General features: G+C 40.7%; 1 protein-coding gene across 1 annotated transcript; it reads left to right on the forward strand.

The window, feature by feature from the left end:
• Positions 1-2,027: 2,027 nt before the first annotated feature.
• On the forward strand, positions 2,028-6,727 carry LOC311143985 (protocadherin-8-like; the record flags this gene model as incomplete). Its single annotated transcript, XM_084179894.1, has 4 exons — positions 2,028-4,391; positions 4,521-4,591; positions 5,985-6,109; positions 6,381-6,727. The coding sequence occupies 4 exons, from the start codon at positions 2,028-2,030 to the stop codon at positions 6,725-6,727; spliced, it is 2,907 nt and encodes a 968-aa protein (XP_084036020.1).
• Positions 6,728-22,455: the final 15,728 nt, after the last annotated feature.

The following is a 22,455-nucleotide window of genomic DNA, read 5'->3' on the forward strand; positions in this document are numbered from 1 at the left end:
CGTCTGCTAAATGGCATATTATTATTATTATCTCACACGGTTTGAAAATCACTGTTTTTATGTTTGTACTTTTGATGACATCATCCTTTTTAATGTTGCATTTCATTTTCACAAATATAGACACTGGTATGGTGCTGGACATAATTAATATAAGGTTGAAAATGGAAGTATTACAATTGGTGACTTACAATTTGTTCATTGTTTGTTCATTTCACAACATAAAAGTACTAAAATGCCATAATATTATTGGCTAGATAATCCGTGGGTTAATAAAGTATTCACCGTATTTACAGTGAATACATGGTACATATATTTTAGTTAAACAGTGTTGTTGATGATTTTTTGCTTTTCTGTATTCACAAACAGACCAACACATCAGTCTCAAATAACCTCTGAATGAAAGTTATTTATTCAGATGGAAAAAGCCCAACTGGATTAAAGGTCTATTGAAGAAATGTTAATATTCTGTACATGCTTCACTGTAAGGAATGTTTTTCTTATCATTATAAAATTCAATTTCCACACTCAAAATAATGCTGGGTTGTTTGGTTGACCCGACTGCTGGGTTGAAGGAGTTGGGTTGTTTTCGTGGTCCTCTGTAGCTCAGCTGGTAGAGCACGGCGCTTGTAACGCCAAGGTAGTGGGTTCGAACCCCGGGACCACCCATACGCAAAAATGTATGCACGCATGACTGTACGTCGCTTTGGATAAAAGCGTCTGCTAAATGGCATATTATTTTATTTATTATTAAAAAGAGCAAGGATGGGTTGCTGATGCTTGGTTATTGAGATATGACCCAGCGGGTCAGATCAGAAGACTGTAGGCGTAGTTTAGTAGGGGCGTGGCTTTCAGATAGTTAATTTTAGCCACCCATGAGAGTAATTGTCTTTCATGTTCATCTGTTCTGTTGTATAGCCAACCAACTACCTCATCCCCATATTGTTATTTACATTGTTATTTATTTTGCTAATTTGCACCCCAGTATCTCTATTTGCACATCATCTTCTGCACATCTATCACTCCAGTGTTAATCCTAAATTGTAATTATTTTGCACTATGGCCTATTTATTGCCTTACCTCCATAACTTACTACATTTACACACACTGTATATAGTTTTTCTATTGTGTTTTGTGTTTTGTTTATTCCATATGTAACTCTGTGTTGTTGTTTTTATCGCACTGCTTTGCTTTATCTTGGCCAGGTCGCAGTTGTAAATGATAACTTGTTCTCAACTGGCTTACCTGGTTAAATAAAGGTTAAATAAAAAAATAAAAAATAAAATGTTAAGGTTCAACATCAACCTTTTTGTAGCTTCAATGAGGCTTACAGAATTGTATGAGTTCCCTAAAAGCCTGCAAAACCCATTGTTGGGTTAGATACCACCTTGCTATAATATGTAATAAATTATCTTAATATTCTAGAAGGATGTGTAAAATGCAACAAAAATGTTTTACATAATGAACTGAAATGACATTTACTCTCACTGGTGGCCAATAAGATCTATCTGAAAGCCACACCCCCTAATAAGCCATGTCTCCTGTAAATAACCTAAGGATGTACATTTAAAAAGACCCAGCTGATGGTTAAATTAACCCAGGTTTGGGTAATCCCAACAACCCAACATATTGGGTTATTCACTCAACCCAACTGGCTGGTTCAAAATAACTCAGCATGTGTTCTGTCCAATATCCAGTGCTGGGTTACCAAAAAACCCAAATCAGGTTGTTTTTAGCCCAGCATTTTTTAGAGTGCACTGTATTTAAAAAGACCATTTGCACACAGTCAAGGAGAGGGGCTGCAGCAATTGGCACCAGCTGGAAACCAAACGTGCGCCATTTGGCTGGCCAGTTAAATGCCATTGGACGGTGAGTCAACTCATTTGCATAAATCAAGGCTTATAGATCAACGCTCTCTTTGGACTGTATCCAATCCAGTTGGTCGTGGCAAGGGAGCTCAACATCACAACAAGTTTACTTCCAGCTCGTTTTCTTTATAAAGTTTTCTGTCATCATCATTGCCCATTAAAATGGGATTCTGCAGGATTCGAGGAGTTGGTGAGTGCGTGGTGCTTGCTGTTCTGTTTTACTCGGTTCAGTCTACGACCACGAGGTACTACACGTATGAAGAGGATGCGCCCGGGACAGAGATTGGAAATCTGTCTCAGGATTTAAAGATAGACCCAGCTGAGGACACTCAAACATCTTTCCGATTCATGCAGGAGACCAATTCGTGTGTGATTCAAATGAGGGAGACTGATGGACTTTTAACTGTTGGGGAAACGATTGACCGGGAGCAGCTGTGCCCGAGGTCCCCGCGGTGTTTTGTCACCTTCGACATAGTTGCCTTCTCCAAAGAAAAGTTTCAGCTGATTCACGTAGAGATCGAGGTAAGGGACATTAACGACAATTCACCTCAGTTTCTCCACAACGAGACGACCCTTGAGATATCCGAGAATGTTCAGGTGGACTCCCGATTCCCGTTGGACATCGCTGTTGACCATGATGTCGGCAATAACTACATCCAAAGTTACCATATCTCTCCCTCCAGCCATTTCATAGTGGATGTGCGCAGCAGGGAGGATGGAGTGAAGTATGCTGAACTTGTGCTTGTGAAAGCAATGGACAGAGAGGCTGAAGATTCCTATACAATTGAAGTGACGGCAACAGATGGTGGAGAGCCCCCCAGGTCCGGATCAATGACTGTTCATATCAAAGTGCTGGATTTTAATGACAACAGCCCAACGTTTGAGCACAACTCACTTAAAGTTGAACTTTACGAGGATTCTCCTGTAGGTTACCAAGTGCTTAAAGTGCATGCGTTTGACCCAGATGCTGGCATCAATGGCGAGGTAGTGTATGGATTTGTAGAAGACACATCATCTGAAGCAATGCGTATTTTTAATATAGACCGAATTTCCGGTGCTGTAACTTTAAACACATTGGTTGATTACGAGAAGAAGAGATCCTATGAACTGAACATTAAAGCATCCGATTTAGGCACTAATTCTATTCCATCGACTTGCAAAGTGGTTGTTGATGTGGTAGATGTAAATGATAATGCACCAGAAATCACCATCAAGCCAAAAACCTCGACGAGTGACGATGTAGCTTACATCACGGAGGCCGCAGCGGAGGAAAGCTTTGTGGCGCTGATCAGCACCTCGGACAGCGACTCTGGCTCGAACGGTTATGTGCGCAGCAGCCTACACGGTCACGACCATTTCAAGTTGCAACAGGCCTACGGGGACACTTTCATGATTGTAACAACCACCACTTTAGATAGAGAAAAGATCCCGGAGTATAACCTCACTGTAATGGCTGAAGACCTTGGAACTCCTCCTTTCAAAACCGTCAAGCAGTATACCATCAGAGTGACCGACGAGAACGACAACGCCCCTCTCTTCAGCAAATCCATTTATGAAGTTTCAGTCCTGGAAAATAATATCCCCGGGTCCTATATTACTACTGTTGTAGCACGTGACCTTGATCGCGGTAAAAACGCCAAAGTGTCCTATAAGCTCATAGACTCAGAGGTTGTCGGGGATGCTTCCATTTCGACTTATGTGTCTTTAGACCCAGTGTCAGGGTCATTGTATAGCCTAAGATCTTTCGATTTTGAAACGCTCCAGCAGATTGAGTTAACCATCCAGGCTGAGGACAAGGGCTCACCTCAGCTGTCAAGCACATCCGTGATCAGAATCAAAGTGGTGGATCAAAACGACAACTATCCCTATTTTACCTTCCCCGTTATGCTGAATGACTCTGTTGAAATTCCCCTTCCTGTCAATGCACCAGTGGGGTACCTGGCCCTACGGGTCAAAGGTCAGGATGAGGATGAGGGTATGAATGGTGAGCTCAGCTACAGAATCGTACAAGGTGACTCTAAGATATTTTCAATCAATAAAGACACTGGAGAAATAGCTGTAAAACAGGGTCTGGCCTCTGCTATTGGAGACGTGTTGGAAATCAAGATTGCATTGAGTGACAATGGGAGATCGCCTCTCTCCAGCCGTGCCACCATTCGCTTTGTTGTCACAGACTTACAGCTCTCAGACGACCAACTTGTCATTGTATTACAGTCGAGTGATGAGGAAAGCACAGGCTTGGACGTTTCAGTAGTAGTAATCATTATACTAGGCGGGGGTTGTACTCTGCTGCTGATTGCCATAGCGATTGTTGTCATCACATGCAAGCTGAACCGAGGAGGGAAGGATCATGACTCCAAGAGAGACGTGACTCACAGCCTGTTTGGCTCCAGGCGTCATCCCAGGCTCAACTCTGCAGAACCCAACATATATGGTGGTCCAAGAGGTTTCCTCAGCGAAAGGACCCCTTCATCTCTTGATGAGTCCAGCCTATATGAAGAGAAAAGTGGCGGGTTGGAGTCCCAGGTGGGTGAATTATTTGATTCGGTTTCAATATGTGTTTATATACAACTGTACACATTAAAGTGTTGTACTGTTCCTGATCCATGTAGCTGAAATTAATTCCCATCCTGTTCTCTTGTGCTTGCTCTTTAGATGTTCCTGCCTCCCAAGCCTTTCCAACCATCATCTGTGTGGCAAGGGGACAAATACTGCCCGCAAATGAGGTAAGAATACCACATCATTGATCATATTTGGCATGACGTGCTCTTTTATCGCAATTATTGTTTTTCCCCCAATAATTATTTACATAACCAGTCACTGGAAGGTACTTAACATTACCTATGCATACTTCATGCTCATGCTCATAAGAGAGGGGGGGTGGGGTGGGGGGGTAGCATGCTCATAAGAGAGGGGGGGTGGGGTGGGGGGGTAGCATGCTCATAAGAGAGAGGGGGTGGGGTGGGGGGGTAGCATGCTCATAAGAGAGGGGGGGTGGGGTGGGGGGGGGTAGCATGCTCATAAGAGAGGGGGGGTGGGGTGGGGGGGGTAGCATGCTCATAAGAGAGGGGGGGTGGGGTGGGGGGGGTAGCATGCTCATAAGAGAGAGGGGGTGGGGTGGGGGGGTAGCATGTTCATAAGAGAGAGGGCAGAATCAAAGCAAACATCAGTAGTCAGACACAGTAGTGCAGTGGCTAATATGTTTGATTCTATTAGCAGTGGCTAATATGTTTGATTCTATTAGCAGTGGCTAATATGTTTGATTCTATTAGCAGTGGCTAATATGTTTGATTCTATTAGCAGTGGCTAATATGTTTGATTCTATTAGCAGTGGCTAATATGTTTGATTCTATTAGCAGTGGCTAATATGTTTGATTCTGTTAGCAGTGAGTGGCTAATATGTTTGATTCTGTTAGCAGTGAGTGGCTAATATGTTTGATTCTGTTAGCAGTGAGTGGCTAATATGTTTGATTCTATTAGCAGTGGCTAATATGTTTTATTCTATTAGCAGTGGCTAATATGTTTGATTCTATTAGCAGTGGCTAATATGTTTTATTCTATTAGCAGTGGCTAATATGTTTGATTCTATTAGCAGTGGCTAATATGTTTGATTCTATTAGCAGTGGCTAATATGTTTGATTCTATTAGCAGTGGCTAATATGTTTGATTCTATTAGCAGTGGCTAATATGTTTGATTCTATTAGCAGTGGCTAATATGTTTGATTCTATTAGCAGTGGCTAATATGTTTGATTCTATTAGCAGTGAGTGGCTAATATGTTTGATTCTGTTAGCCGTGAGTGGCTAATATGTTTGATTCTGTTAGCCGTGAGTGGCTAATATGTTTGATTCTGTTAGCAGTGAGTGGCTAATATGTTTGATTCTATTAGCAGTGGCTAATATGTTTGATTCTATTAGCAGTGGCTAATATGTTTGATTCTATTAGCAGTGGCTAATATGTTTGATTCTATTAGCAGTGGCTAATATGTTTGATTCTATTAGCCGTGGCTAATATGTTTGATTCTGTTAGCAGTGAGTGGCTAATATGTTTGATTCTATTAGCAGTGGCTAATATGTTTGATTCTGTTAGCAGTGGCTAATATGTTTGATTCTATTAGCAGTGGCATTGACCAGCAGAGCGTGAAGGACAGTGGAAAAGGAGACAGTGACTTCAATGACAGTGACTCTGACATCAGTGGGGATGGAGGCAAGAGGAACCTCCGCACCTTCCAGCCCTGGGCCAAAAGTGAGTTTACTACGTCACAATTTAATACTGCAATTTTACAGTTCCTTGTAACAGAATGATGAAGATAACAGTTGGCATTTTTATAGCACTATATAGCACTGAAACTGCAGCGGATCACACTGTGTCGGGATAACTCGCCCCTTCCACCAACACAGTGTAGAACCCACCTGGCTATGTAACCCAGCAACCACGAATGACTCTCAGGCACTTTGATTCTTTACTCCTTGGGCTTGGAAAGTAAATCTGTATGCGTGTGTGTGTTCTATTTCAGGCTCATTCCACGCCGCTAACACCCTCGCTGTTGATTGCCAAGGCACTTACTGTGTAATACCAACCCAAAGCTTCCAGGCTCCCAGAGACAATGCATACACAATAGGTTTTACCCAAGCGCCGGTCTACAACAATCCACATGCCTATCGCCACTCCTGGAAAGACTCCAGCTACAACACAAGTGTTCCCAAAGCAAGAAACACCATGCAGACATTCTGTCATCCCACAAGCACCCTCCTGTCTTACTTCACAAAGACACAATCTCCTGCTGGACTTGATGAAATTCAGGAGCACAACCAAGATATTACTACAGTGGCAACCATATCTGAAGTTGCTACCATTTTTTAAAACAACCTGCCAAGTAAATATATATATATATATATATATATATATATATATATATATATATATATATATATATATATATATATATATACAATTGGATATTTCTAGATACTGTAGTATTCAGTATATTCTGCAGATACTGGTCAAAGTAGAGAATGTAATGTGGACATTTCATGGATGAAAAGGAATTTAATGCATAATGAAAACACTTGATGTATATTTTTTTATTTGATTAAATTATGAAGATGTATGTATGTATTAATATTAATAATTGTATGAACATGTTTGTGAAAAATGTGTGTTTGTTTTGTGAATAAACACAATATTGAAACAATGTGAGATATGTGCATAATGGTTTCCATGAGTTAAGATAATTGCACTGTGCCTGTGGTTTTGTTTTAGAATGACCGTTCTCTTATGGTCACACACCAAGAACTTCACTCACTTGTCTGGACTTTCTCATTAACCCATGTATAATGTTTAATATATAATATGTAAATTATAAGCTATATAAACAAGCAATTCTTATTATAAATTGTTTATCATAATGGCTTACCGTAGAAACTGAATCGATATGCATCTAAGAAAAGTCCATTATGATGGCAAACATATTGTTCTAGTTTAGACGAAATCATCTGCAAGGATGAGGGTATGAATAGTCATGTTTATAGTAGTCACACGTTAGTTAATTCTTACATTAGTGCTACTATGAAACGGCACCATGATGCTTGGCACACTCAATTCCCAGTGATATTCAAGCGATCACCCTTTCATGCCATTGAAAAGCAGCAGTGATCTTTAATTAAAGAGACGTCTGAGGTACACAGCTTTATTTCAATGACGCTAGACACACAGCTCTTGACTTGTATCATCAGCAAATTACTGTTCAGCAGCTCTGTGTTTCAATAATGATGTACCTTTCAGAATGAGTAGTCCTATCAAAATTACTTTGACACAAGAAAATTGAGTTCATACTGTCAATAGAAACTCAAAATATTTATTAACGGAAGAAAAAACGTACATAATTCCATCGTAGAAACATCCGTTGGGAAGTGGAACGCTTTTCTTGACTAACTTAAAACATGCTTAGGAAGTGTACTTCATAGCGGATATTTCAGTTTTGAGGAGTTACACAGCGGAATATGTCCCAGTGTCACGGTTTGACTTTCAGTCGCCAGGATAGAACCTGCTCGCGGAATGATCCGGAGCAAACCTCTAGTTTTTGGTACATTAGTATATTAAAGAGAAATGTTCTTCTGTCAAGACAGTTTCCCTTCGTGTTGTTCTATTGCGTCAGCTCTTGCTTGTGATGTTGTTGTTGTTGTTGTTGTTGTTGATTATGATGATTATAAGTTGTATCTTCTGGGCTCCCGAGTGGCGCAGCGGTCTAAGGCACTGCATCTCGGTGCTTGTGGCGTCACTACAGACCCCCCTGGTTCGATTCCAGGCTGTATCACAACCGGCCGTGATTGGGAGTCCCATAGGGCGGCGCACAATTGGCCCAGCGTCGTCTGGGTTTGGCCGGTGTAGGCCGTCATTGTAAATAAGAATTTGTTCTTAACTGACTTGCCTAGTTAAATAAAAGTACAATTTAATAAAAAATATGGGTTGCCAGTCTTGTTAAGGTTCTGTGTGCTGGTTTCACAGAATCCTCTATCTGTTTAGGGCCGGCATCAAAGGAGCCTGCAAATTTTCACGAGCAAATAAGACACCAGGATTTTAAAAAGCTTACATAATCTAAACCATCTGAAGTTGATGCCCTGAAGGGAGAGAGGAAAGGTTTGTCAGGAGACCTACGGGACAGCGCTCGGACCATCCGCTGGACGGATCAATATTCATTAGCAAATCATCACTGTAGTTTTTCTTTATTTTCTTCCATTGAACAAAGCTAGCACTGTTATTAATCACTATGAATTATATAAAATATATGGTTTGGAATTTAAATCAATATGAGCATTCATATTGATTAGTTGCATATTTTCTAGGAAGCTCTCACAAGTTACCGGAATGCACCGCCTTCAGAATAGAGGGGAGTATATTAATTCCACATTGACAGATTGTATGGTCAGGGAAGCCACCAATAATCATGTCCTTGTCTTTGGAGATTGAATTTCTGATGGCAAAATGGACACTCATAAATACCTTGCTGTGAATAGCCTATATGTCATGGCATTAGATACACATAGGACAAAATAAAGTCATACCTTGTATCTGGATGGCGTAGTTACTAGCTTGTGACTGGTTGTGACAGATCTCCAATTCCACAGGGGGAAATGCATGTCTCAATCATTAGAATATGAAATGGCTTCATCGTTGCTTTATATTTTAGGTAAAAAAGCTGGCCCGTGGACTCAATAACTTGTGTCACAAGGATTGATCATTGACAGTGTTTGAATGAGAAGGAAGGTCCATTATCAGAATAGATTTCTGGATCATTTTTTTCTTGTGAATGTTAATATCATCTGTACTATCAGAAACAGTAGTCTACTGCTCAGTTCTCACACACCTCACTCAGTAACAATAACTCCCCACCCGATGGAAAATGAGGTGTTACATAAAGCCTGCGCCGTGTTCACAACCTCACCATCGACAGACGAGCAGGAGTCACACAGGGCATGATGGCCTTCAACTTCCCGATGATGACAGGTTTATTTGCTGGCAGATTGCTGGTCTTCTTTGTCATTCCTTTTGTAGTGTTGCAGTGGCCTTCTTTTCATCGCTATGTAGGCCAAGGCCATCACTACACTGAGTCCTATCAGGAAGACACAACTCCCAATGGCGAAAGTGCATAAAAGATGGCAGAACTCTGATATAATGTCAATGTTTTAGCACCATCCAGAGTTTTTAAACTACGGCGGGCAATATTGTTCAATCTGCCAATAAATCAGCACAATCTACTTTTTCGTTTTTTTTCAAATTTGCCGACATCATGAAGCTAACATTGGGATCGTGTATACTCTGCTAATGACCATAAGAAAAAAAGAGTAATGGAGAGCGATGTACAATACAGAGAACTTAGCAAAACGAGGAATTTGTGTGAAGTGCGTGGGGGCCGCCATCTTTATACACCTCTGCTATCGTGTAAGATATGGCAAAAAAATAAAATAATTACATGTTGTTGACTCATGTGTATTGTCTGGCCTGTCAATGGAGGTTTGTGGGCATTAATTACATTAACATTTAGTTTTGTCATTAGTGGTGAGACGCCCTTATCTTTCACACCCACTTCCACCTGTAATATTTTGTTAAATGGTCTTTCCCCAGTCCCCATTGTTAATTTACTGAGTGGGTAGATGGTCTGTCCCCAGTCTGTTCATTTGTTGATTGGTTAGGTGGTGTGTTTCTGAGATACAGGTTCCTGGTTTGTGGTTAAATGGTGTGTTTCTGAGATACAGGTTCCTGGTTTGTGGTTAAATGGTGTGTTTCTGAGATACAGGTTCCTGGTTTGTGGTTAAATGGTGTGTTTCTGAGATACAGGTTCCTGGTTTGTGGTTAAATGGTGTGTTTCTGAGATACAGGTTCCTGGTTTGTGGTTAAATGGTGTGTTTCTGAGATACAGGTTCCTGGTTTGTGGTTAAATGGTGTGTTTCTGAGATACAGGTTCCTGGTTTGTGGTTAAATGGTGTGTTTCTGAGATACAGGTTCCTGGTTTGTGGTTAAATGGTATGTTTCTGAGATACAGGTTCCTGGTTTGTGGTTAAATGGTGTGTTTCTGAGATACAGGTTCCTGGTTTGTGGTTAAATGGTGTGTTTCTGAGATACAGGTTCCTGGTTTGTGGTCAAATGGTGTGTTTCTGAGATACAGGTTCCTGGTTTGTGGTCAAATGGTGTGTTTCTGAGATACAGGTTCCTGGTTTGTGGTCAAATGGTGTGTTTCTGAGATACAGGTTCCTGGTTTGTGGTTAAATGGTGTGTTTCTGAGATACAGGTTCCTGGTTTGTGGTTAAATGGTGTGTTTCTGAGATACAGTGTCCTGGTTTGTGGTTAAATAGTGTGTTTCTGAGATACAGGTTCCTGGTTTGTGGTTAAATGGTGTGTTTCTGAGATACAGGTTCCTGGTTTGTGGTTAAATGGTGTGTTTCTGAGATACAGGTTCCCAGTCTGTTCATCTACTGAGTGGTTAGATGGTGTGTTTTGGAGATACAAGTCCCCAGTATGTTAATTTTCTGTGAATAATTTGTTTGCATCGTCCAAGATAAAGAATGTTAATTCTGCAATCAATCCCTCATCAGCGTCTTGAGCTTTGAGCCACTGCATCGGCGTATCAGTTGACACATCAGGTGCCAAGAATGTGAACGCAGCTGCATTTACTAAACAAGGGGATGTTATCACTGGTTTGCTGTCATTTTGGTCCATAAATCTTATCCAAACTAAGGTTGTTTTGAATTGCACTGGGTGTCCACCATCACTGGCCTGTACAGGTGTAGGATCTTAATTTGATCACCCTGTTGCAGCAGAACTTTCCTGCAATGCAGAAAATGTAAAATGTGTATTGTATTTTAGGTTTACAAAGGCTTCTGAAATTAGTATTTTCCACTTTGAAATGTATCACTGACACTACCGGTCAAAAGTTTTAGAACACCTACACATTCAAGGGTTTTTCTTTATTTTTACTATTTTCTACATTGTAGAATAATAGTGAAGACATTGCAACTATGAAATAACACCTATGGAATCATGTAGTAACCAAAAAGGTGTTAAACAAATCAAAATATATTTTATATTTGAAATTCTTCAAATAGCCACCCTTTGCCGCCTTGATGACAGCTTTGCACACTCTTGGCATTCTCTCAACCAGCTTCATGAGGTAGTCACCTGGAATGCATTTCAATTAACAGGTGTGCCTTCTTAAAACTTAATTTGTGGAATTTCTTTCCTTCTTAATGTGTTTGAGCCAATCAGTTGTGTTGTGACAAGGTAGGGGGGTATACAGAAGATCGCCCTATTTCGTAAAAGACCAAGTCCATATTATCCAGGCATATTATCTAGGCTCTGTCGTAGCCGGCCGCGACCAGGAGACCCATGGGGCGGCGCACAATTGGCCCAGCGTCGTCCACGGTAGGGGAGGGAATGGCCGGCAGGGATGTAGCTCAGTTGGTAGAGCATGGCGTTTGCAACGGCAGGGTTGTGGGTTCGATTCCCACGGGGGGCCAGTATGAACAATAAAAAAATAATGTATGCACTCACTAACTGTAAGTCGCTCTGGATAAGAGCGTCTGCTAAATGACTTAAATGTAAATGTATATTATGGCAAGAACAGCTCAAATAAGCATAGAGAAACTACAGTCCATCATTACTTTAAGACATGAAGGTCAGTCAATACGGAACATTTCAAGAACTTTGAAAGTTTCTTCAAGTGCAGTCGCAAAAGCGCTATGATGAAACTGGCTCTCATGAGGACCGCCACAGGAATGGAAGACCCAGAGCTACCTTTACTGCAGAGGATAAGTTCATTAGGTTTACCAGCCTCAGAAATTGCAGCCCAAATAAATGCTTCACAGAATTCAAGTAACAGACACATCTCAACATTAGCTGTTTAGAGGAGACTGTGTGAATCAGGCCTTCATGGTTGAATTTCTGCAAAGAAACCACTACTAAAGGACACCAATAAGAAGAAGAGACTTGCTTGGGCCAACAAAACACGAGCAATGGACATTAGACCGGTGGAAATTTGTCCTTTGGTCTGGAGTCCAAATTGGAGATTGTTGGTTCCAACCGCTGTGTCTTTGTGAGACGCGGTCTTTGTGGTGACACTGTCTGTGATTTATTTAGAATTCAAGGCACACTTAACTAGCATGGCTACCACAGCATTCTGAAGCGAAATGCTATCCTATCTGGTTTGGGCTTAGTGGGACTATCATTTGTTTTTCAACAGGACAATGATCCAACACACCTCCAGGCTGTGTAAGGACTATTTTACCAAGAAGGAGAGTGATGGAGTGCTGCATCAGATGACATGGCCTCCACAATCCCCCGACCTCAACCAAATTGAGATGGTTTGGGATGAGTCGGACCGCAGAGTGAAGGAAAAGCAGCCAACAAGTGCTCAGCATATGTGGGAACTCCTTCAAGACTGTTGGAAAAGCATTCCAGGTGAAGCTGGTTGAGAAAATGCCAAGAGTGTGCAAAGCTGTCATCAAGGCAAAGGGTGGCTATTTGAAGAATCTTAAATCTCAAATATATTTTGATTTGTTTAACACTTTTTTGGTTACTACATGATTCCATATGTGTTATTTCATAGTTTTGATGTCTTCACTATTATTCTACAAAGTAGAAAATAGTAAAAATAAAGAAAAACCGTTGAATGAGTAGGTGTTCTAAAACTTTTGACCTGTAGTGTAATTTTGCCTTACAAAAAATGTATTAACCCCTACAAAAATGTCAATTAATTATAATCCACATAATAATTATTATTACTGTTGCTGCAGGATTATTTTGCTGCTGTAGAAAACTGGCTCAAATTAAGATCCAACATCTGTATTTGCAATTCAATTTCTTTGGTCAACTCAAAATCGAATGCTGATGCTGAATACACTGGTGTATGGGGCCCACCAGTGGAAGCAAAATAGCCCCATGACATCAAAGATCCACCACCATATTTTACAGTAGGTGTTGGGTTATCTTCTGTTCATGCATTCTCATTTCAACACCAAACCCACCGCTGGTGTGCATGGCCAAAGAGCTCTATTTTCATGGTCAGATGTATTTGTACGGGGGCCCCCTAGCAGCCGGGGGCCCTAAGCAACCACTTATGTCGCTTATGCCGGCCCTGCTCTGCATGTCTACTTCCATACTCCTCAATTCGCACCTTGATATTAAAATTATTCTTGTCTGAAATATGGTAACTTTGGATATAGTTTCGACCAACATCTTGATCAGAGAAAAAGTTCTAAAGGGATCCGGGTACCTAAGGTTACGCTCTCAATGGAGGTAGTTGGGAGACATCTACACAACATACCCCCCTCTGAGTGGTACAGTGTAAAGACAACAGCTCTCACACACCACATGTCCCTGCAAGAATTACCTTAATTACCTTAATTACCTTAATTACCTTAATACCAGGAGACAGATGTTTTGCTCTGTTAGCCAAATAGAAAATTCAAGGCTTTTAAAATATCCATATATTTGTGAATCATTGCATTAATCAAGTGTGATGAGTTTAGATGAGAAGCTCCCGTATATTTTGAATTTCTATCCTGATTTTCTAAGTCAATAACTATGGTGTTTATGGTATGCTAATAGCTGCACCTATACATCATGCAGGAATGTGGCTTTGGCCACACCACATCCAAGGCTAGCGTAACCAGAAAAGTTGCAAATCTGAGGTTGACGAGAGATAGGTCTCACTAGACATATTTGACTAATGTAAATCCACCCTTAGTTGTGTTAACATCTTCTTTCTCTGAACACCATCTTAGTGCTCCAACACAATCCACATATAATATGTTTATTCAAGAACCCACAGTCTTTTAGACCAATAACATTACTTTGGAAATTAGGGTTTGTTTTATGTTTAATCTTGAAAGAGGCAGAGTGTGTAATCCCACTATCTTCTCTCTGCGAAGTGGAGACATCCATATCATCCATTAAGTGATTGCATCATCAATGGAACAAAATCAAAATATGTGATGGAATTCATGTCACAAAAATGATAACCACGTATTGCCATGTGGATACTGAGTCCACTCATCTGGACGCCATAATGTGGTTTGTAAATACTTTTGATGTTATAAACATTGCTTAATCCCCAATGAGAGATAATTACAGTATCATGTTCAGACATTTATCATAGTTTATGTCTTTCTTAAAAAATATTTCACATAAATAAAATGTGCTTACACAGATTGGACAAATAGGCTGAAGATTGCACTCAGTAGGGTCACCTCACATTGAAATACAGCTTTACTACGCAGGTAAACCGAAAGGGATTCTAATAGGCTCACATAAGACAAATCAGTATAGTCCTATTATAGTCCTAATTCCACCACATAGTATACTCCCCACTGCTCCTATACTCCCCTATACTCCTATACTCCCCTATACTCATATACTCCCCTATACTCCTATACTCCTATACTCCTATACTGCTCCTATACTCCTATACTCCTATACTCCCCACTGCCCCTATACTCCTATACTCTCCACTGCTCATATACTCCTATACTCCTATACTCCCCACTGCTCCTATACTCCTATACTCCTATACTCCTATACTCCTATACTCCCCACTGCTCCTATACTCCTATACTCCTATACTCCCCACTGCTCCTATACTCCTATACTTCTATACTCCTATACTCCCCACTGCTCCTATACTCCTATACTCCTATACTCCCCACTGCTCCTATACTCCTATACTCCCCACTGCTCCTATACTCATATACTCCTATACTCCTATACTCCCCACTGCTCCTATACTCCTATACTCCTATACTCCTATACTCCTATACTCCCCACTGCTCCTATACTCCTATACTCCTATACTCCTATACTCCTATACTCCTATACTCCTATACTCCTATAATCCTATACTCCTATACTCCTACACTCCTATACTCCCCACTGCTCCTATACTCCTATACTCCTATACTCCTATACTCCTCTACTCCCCACTGCTCCTATAGTCCTATACTCCTATACTCCCCACTGCTCCTATACTCCTATACTCCTATACTCCTATACTCCCCACTGCCCCTATACTCCTATACTCCTATACTCCTATACTCCTATACTCCTATACTCCCCACTGCCCCTATACTCCTATACTCCTATACTCCTATACTCCTATACTCCTATACTCCCCACTGCTCCTATACTCCTATACTCCTATACTCCCCACTGCTCCTATACTCCTATACTCCTATACTCCTATACTCCTATACTCCTATACTCCTATAATCCTATACTCCTATACTCCTACACTCCTATACTCCCCACTGCTCCTATACTCCTATACTCCTATACTCCTATACTCCTATACTCCCCACTGCTCCTATAGTCCTATACTCCTATACTCCCCACTGCTCCTATACTCCTATACTCCTATACTCCTATACTCCCCACTGCCCCTATACTCCTATACTCCTATACTCCTATACTCCTATACTCCTATACTCCTATACTCCCCACTGCCCCTATACTCCTATACTCCTATACTCCTATACTCATATACTCCTATACTCCCCACTGCTCCTATACTCCTATACTCCTATACTCCCCACTGCTCCTATACTCCTATACTCCTATACTCCTATACTCCTATACTCCCCACTGCCCCTATACTCCTATACTCCTATACTCCTATACTCCTATACTCCTATACTCCCCACTGCTCCTATACTCCTATACTCCTATACTCCCCACTGCTCCTATACTCCTATACTCCCCACTGCCCCTGTACTCCTATACTCCCCACTGCTCCTATACTCCTATACTCCCCACTGCTCTTATACTCCTATACTCCCCACTGCTCCTATACTCCTATACTCCCCACTACTCCTATACTCCTATACTCCCCACTGCTCCTATACTCCTATACTCCTATACTCCTATACTCCCCACTGCCCCTGTACTCCTATACTCCCCACTGCTCCTATACTCCCCACTGCTCCTATACTCCTATACTCCCCACTGCTCCTATACTCCTATACTCCCCACTGCTCCTATACACCCCACTGCTCCTTTACTCATATACTCCCACTGCTCCTATACTCCTATACTCATATACTCCCCACTGCTCCTATACTCTGCACTGCCCCTATACTCCTATACCCCTCACTGTCCATTTACTCCTATACTCCTATACTCCTCACTGCCCCTATACTCATATACTCCCCACTGCTCCTATACTCCCCACTGCCCCTATACTCCTATACTCCTCACTGTCCATATACTCCTATACTCCTATACTGCCCACTGCCGCTATACTCCTATACTCCTATACTGCCCACTGCCGCTATACTCCTATACTCCCCACTGCCCCTATACTCCTATACTCCCCACTGCCCCTATACTCCTATACTCCCCACTGCCCCTATACTCCTATACTCCCCACTGCTCCTATACTCCCCACTGCTCCTTTACTCCTATACTACCCACTGCCCCTATACTCCTATACTCCCCACTGCTCCTATACTCCCCACTGCTCCTATACTCCTATACTCCCCACTGCCCCTATACTCCTATACTCCCCACTGCTCCTATACTCCTATACTCATATACTCCCCACTGCTCCTATACTCCCCACTGCTCCTATACTCCTATACTCCTATACTGCCCACTGCCGCTATACTCCTATACTCCCCACTGCTCCTATACTCCTATACTCCCCACTGCTCCTATACTCCTATACTCCCCACTGCTCCTATTCTCAGTTGAATGACAATACACAGTCACCAGCTCTAGTAATAATATAGATATAATTCACACTCACCTGAGTGACAGTGTGTTTCTGCTCTCTTGCCATCTCCTGATGGAATTGACATGCATAAACATGTTTGGCTTGATAATGACAGTGATGTAGGAAAATACACAAATAGATCTGGGACCAGGCTAAATTCACACCATTAGTGGGAAACATCATGCTAATGGCACCCTAAAGAGTCTAGTGGTGGGCGGGAAACAGGACATCCAATAGTGTATGACTGGGTTGGAACTGACCAATGATAAGCTGCTGAAAATAAAGTGCAGTTGACTGACTGTGCATGCAATATAACATTACATCTCATAGGTACTTACAGCATGGCTAAGGTGGATGGTGCTAGCTTAGGAGCTGAAAAATAATTGAAATTCAGATGATCGTCTATATTCATGAGTCATGCCATGCAAATAACGAGAGATGTCATCTCAGTTATGAGCAGTGAAGAATCAGTCTGTATCATCAGGCATGGGTTTCAACACATTGCCTGGCCGGTGAATTGCTTTAAAATATTAAAATATATTTCATTATGGTTAATTGTGCCCCGCTGCTAATGTACATTGCTTTTTCCCATTCCGGATTTGCAATTACGTGACCTTTCTGATAATAAGTCATTTTAAACAGTTAACGAATCTAAGAAAACATGCTTCAGTTGCACCAGAATAAGACCTGTTTCAAAAAGTTGATGGTATTTTAATCAAACGTGGCCTTGTCTGTGTGAAGCTTTACGATGCACAGTATACATGTTGAATAAACAGACAGAAAATAGAAGGAGAGGACTGGAGAGGACTGGAGAGGACTGGAGAGGACTGGAGAGGACTGGAGAGGGCTGGAGAGGACTGGAGAGGACTGGAGAGGACTGGACAGGACTGGAGAGGGCTGGAGAGGACTGGAGAGGACTGGAGAGGACTGGACAGGACTGGAGAGGACTGGACAGGACTGGAGAGGACTGGAGAGGACTGGAGAAGACTGGACAGGACTGGAGAAGACTGGAGAGGACTGGAGAGGACTGGAGAGGACTGGAGAGGACTGGACAGGACTGGAGAGGACTGGACAGGACTGGAGAGGACTGGAGAGGACTGGAGAAGACTGGACAGGACTGGAGAAGACTGGAGAGGACTGGAGAGGACTGGCGAGGACTGGAGAGGACTGGAGAGGACTGGAGAGGACTGGAGAAGACTGGACAGGACTGGAGAGGACTGGAGAGGACTGGAGAGGACTGGAGAGGACTGGAGAGGACTGGAGAGGACTGGACAGGACTGGAGAGGACTGGAGAGGACTGGAGAAGACTGGACAGGACTGGAGAGGACTGGGGAGGACTGGACAGGACTGGAGAGGACTGGAGAGGACTGGAGAGGGCTGGAGAGGACTGGAGAGGACTGGAGAGGACTGGACAGGACTGGAGAGGACTGGAGAGGGCTGGAGAGGACTGGAGAGGGCTGGAGAGGACTGGAGAGGACTGGAGAGGGCTGGAGAGGACTGGAGAGGACTGGAGAGGGCTGGAGAGGGGCATAACTGAACAATTAGCCTTTTTGATTAACAGTTTGACCTTCATTGGTTTATTTATTTTGTCATACTTTTGAATGCCAGCAAAACTGGACCATAAATATTCACTACTGATGTATTATTCAAGTCAAGGTTGATAAAGATGTTTGTTTTCTCTCAAGGGCACTACAATATTCAACTCATTCAGACCATACACCATTTCATTCCATTCCAACTTGTAATATACCTATCGAAAGCTACTCCTCCTTATTCTCAAGTCAAATCCAATGCATCTTCTTCCCTGGAAACATTGTGTGACAATCTACATCTGACATGACTGATGCAGTAATGTAATTACCTTGACAATGTACTTTCCACCGAGCAGATCCAGAGTCAAGGACTCCTTCATCTGTTACATCTTAACTCTCTTATAGACAGACTTCATTACATCCAGCTTTTACTGTAATCTGTTTCATTTTACCTCTCTTATAGACAGACTTCATTACATCCAGCTTTTACTGTAATCTGTTTCATTTTACCTCTCTTATAGACAGACTTCATTACATCCAGCTTTTACTGTAATCTGTTTCATTTTACCTCTCTTATAGACAGACTTCATTACATCCAGCTTTTACTGTAATCTGTTTCATTTTACCTCTCTTATAGACAGACTTCATTACATCCAGCTTTTACTGTAATCTGTTTCATTTTACCTCTCTTATAGACAGACTTCATTACATCCAGCTTTTACTGTAATCTGTTTCATTTTACCTCTCTTATAGACAGACTTCATTACATCCAGCTTTTACTGTAATCTGTTTCATTTTACCTCTCTTATAGACAGACTTCATTACATCCAGCTTTTACTGTAATCTGTTTCATTTTACCTCTCTTATAGACAGACTTCATTACATCCAGCTTTTACTGTAATCTGTTTCATTTTACCTCTCTTATAGACAGACTTCATTACATCCAGCTTTTACTGTAATCTGTTTCATTTTACCTCTCTTATAGACAGACTTCATTACATCCAGCTTTTACTGTAATCTGTTTCATCTTAACTCTCTTATAGACAGACTTCATTACATCCAGCTTTTACTGTAATCTGTTACATCTTAACTCTCTTATAGACAGACTTCATTACATCCAGCTTTTACTGTAATCTGTTACATTTTACCTCTCTTATAGACAGACTTCATTACATCCAGCTTTTACTGTAATCTGTTACATCTTAACTCTCTTATAGACAGACTTCATTACATCCAGCTTTTACTGTAATCTGTTTCATTTTACCTCTCTTATAGACAGACTTCATTACATCCAGCTTTTACTGTAATCTGTTTCATTTTACCTCTCTTATAGACAGACTTCATTACATCCAGCTTTTACTGTAATCTGTTTCATTTTACCTCTCTTATAGACAGACTTCATTACATCCAGCTTTTACTGTAATCTGTTTCATTTTACCTCTCTTATAGACAGACTTCATTACATCCAGCTTTTACTGTAATCTGTTTCATTTTACCTCTCTTATAGACAGATTTCATTACATCCAGCTTTTACTGTAATCTGTTTCATTTTATCTCTCTTATAGACAGACTTCATTACATCCAGCTTTTACTGTAATCTGTTTCATTTTACCTCTCTTATAGACAGACTTCATTACATCCAGCTTTTACTGTAATCTGTTTCATTTTACCTCTCTTATAGACAGACTTCATTACATCCAGCTTTTACTGTAATCTGTTTCATTTTACCTCTCTTATAGACAGACTTCATTACATCCAGCTTTTACTGTAATCTGTTTCATTTTACCTCTCTTATAGACAGACTTCATTACATCCAGCTTTTACTGTAATCCGTTACGTCTTACCTCTCTTATAGACAGACTTCATTACATCCAGCTTTTACTGTAATCTGTTTCATTTTACCTCTCTTATAGACAGACTTCATTACATCCAGCTTTTACTGTAATCTGTTTCGTTTTACCTCTCTTACAGACAGACTTCATTACATCCAGCTTTTACTGTAATCCGTTTCATTTTACCTCTCTTATAGACAGACTTCATTACATCCAGCTTTTACTGTAATCTGTTTCATTTTACCTCTCTTACAGACAGACTTCATTACATCCAGCTTTTACTGTAATCTGTTTCATTTTACCTCTCTTATAGACAGACTTCATTACATCCAGCTTTTACTGTAATCTGTTTTATTTTACCTCTCTTATAAACAGACTTCATTACATCCAGCTTTTACTGTAATCTGTTTCATTTTACCTCTCTTACAGACAGACTTCATTACATCCAGCTTTTACTGTAATCTGTTTCATTTTACCTCTCTTATAGACAGACTTCATTACATCCAGCTTTTACTGTAATCTGTTTCATTTTACCTCTCTTATAGACAGACTTCATTACATCCAGCTTTTACTGTAATCTGTTTCATTTTACCTCTCTTATAGACAGACTTCATTACATCCAGCTTTTACTGTAATCTGTTTCATTTTACCTCTCTTATAGACAGACTTCATTACATCCAGCTTTTACTGTAATCTGTTTCATTTTACCTCTCTTATAGACAGACTTCATTACATCCAGCTTTTACTGTAATCCGTTACGTCTTACCTCTCTTATAGACAGACTTCATTACATCCAGCTTTTACTGTAATCTGTTTCATTTTACCTCTCTTATAGACAGACTTCATTACATCCAGCTTTTACTGTAATCTGTTTCATTTTACCTCTCTTATAGACAGACTTCATTACATCCAGCTTTTACTGTAATCTGTTTCATTTTACCTCTCTTATAGACAGACTTCATTACATCCAGCTTTTACTGTAATCTGTTTCATTTTACCTCTCTTATAGACAGACTTCATTACATCCAGCTTTTACTGTAATCTGTTTCATTTTACCTCTCTTATAGACAGACTTCATTACATCCAGCTTTTACTGTAATCCGTTACGTCTTACCTCTCTTATAGACAGACTTCATTACATCCAGCTTTTACTGTAATCTGTTTCATTTTACCTCTCTTATAGACAGACTTCATTACATCCAGCTTTTACTGTAATCTGTTTCATTTTACCTCTCTTACAGACAGACTTCATTACATCCAGCTTTTACTGTAATCCGTTTCATTTTACCTCTATTATAGACAGACTTCATTACATCCAGCTTTTACTGTAATCTGTTTCATTTTACCTCTCTTACAGACAGACTTCATTACATCCAGCTTTTACTGTAATCTGTTTCATTTTACCTCTCTTATAGACAGACTTCATTACATCCAGCTTTTACTGTAATCTGTTTTATTTTACCTCTCTTATAGACAGACTTCATTACATCCAGCTTTTACTGTAATCTGTTTCATTTTACCTCTCTTACAGACAGACTTCATTACATCCAGCTTTTACTGTAATCTGTTTCATTTTACCTCTCTTATAGACAGACTTCATTACATCCAGCTTTTACTGTAATCTGTTTCATTTTACCTCTCTTATAGACAGACTTCATTACATCCAGCTTTTACTGTAATCTGTTTCATTTTACCTCTCTTATAGACAGACTTCATTACATCCAGCTTTTACTGTAATCTGTTTCATTTTACCTCTCTTATAGACAGACTTCATTACATCCAGCTTTTACTGTAATCTGTTTCATTTTACCTCTCTTATAGACAGACTTCATTACATCCAGCTTTTACTGTAATCTGTTTCATTTTACCTCTCTTATAGACAGACTTCATTACATCCAGCTTTTACTGTAATCCGTTACGTCTTACCTCTCTTATAGACAGACTTCATTACATCCAGCTTTTACTGTA

This window comes from Coregonus lavaretus (genome assembly GCF_964263955.1).
Source record: "Coregonus lavaretus genome assembly, chromosome: 16".
Taxonomy (NCBI): domain Eukaryota; kingdom Metazoa; phylum Chordata; class Actinopteri; order Salmoniformes; family Salmonidae; genus Coregonus; species Coregonus lavaretus.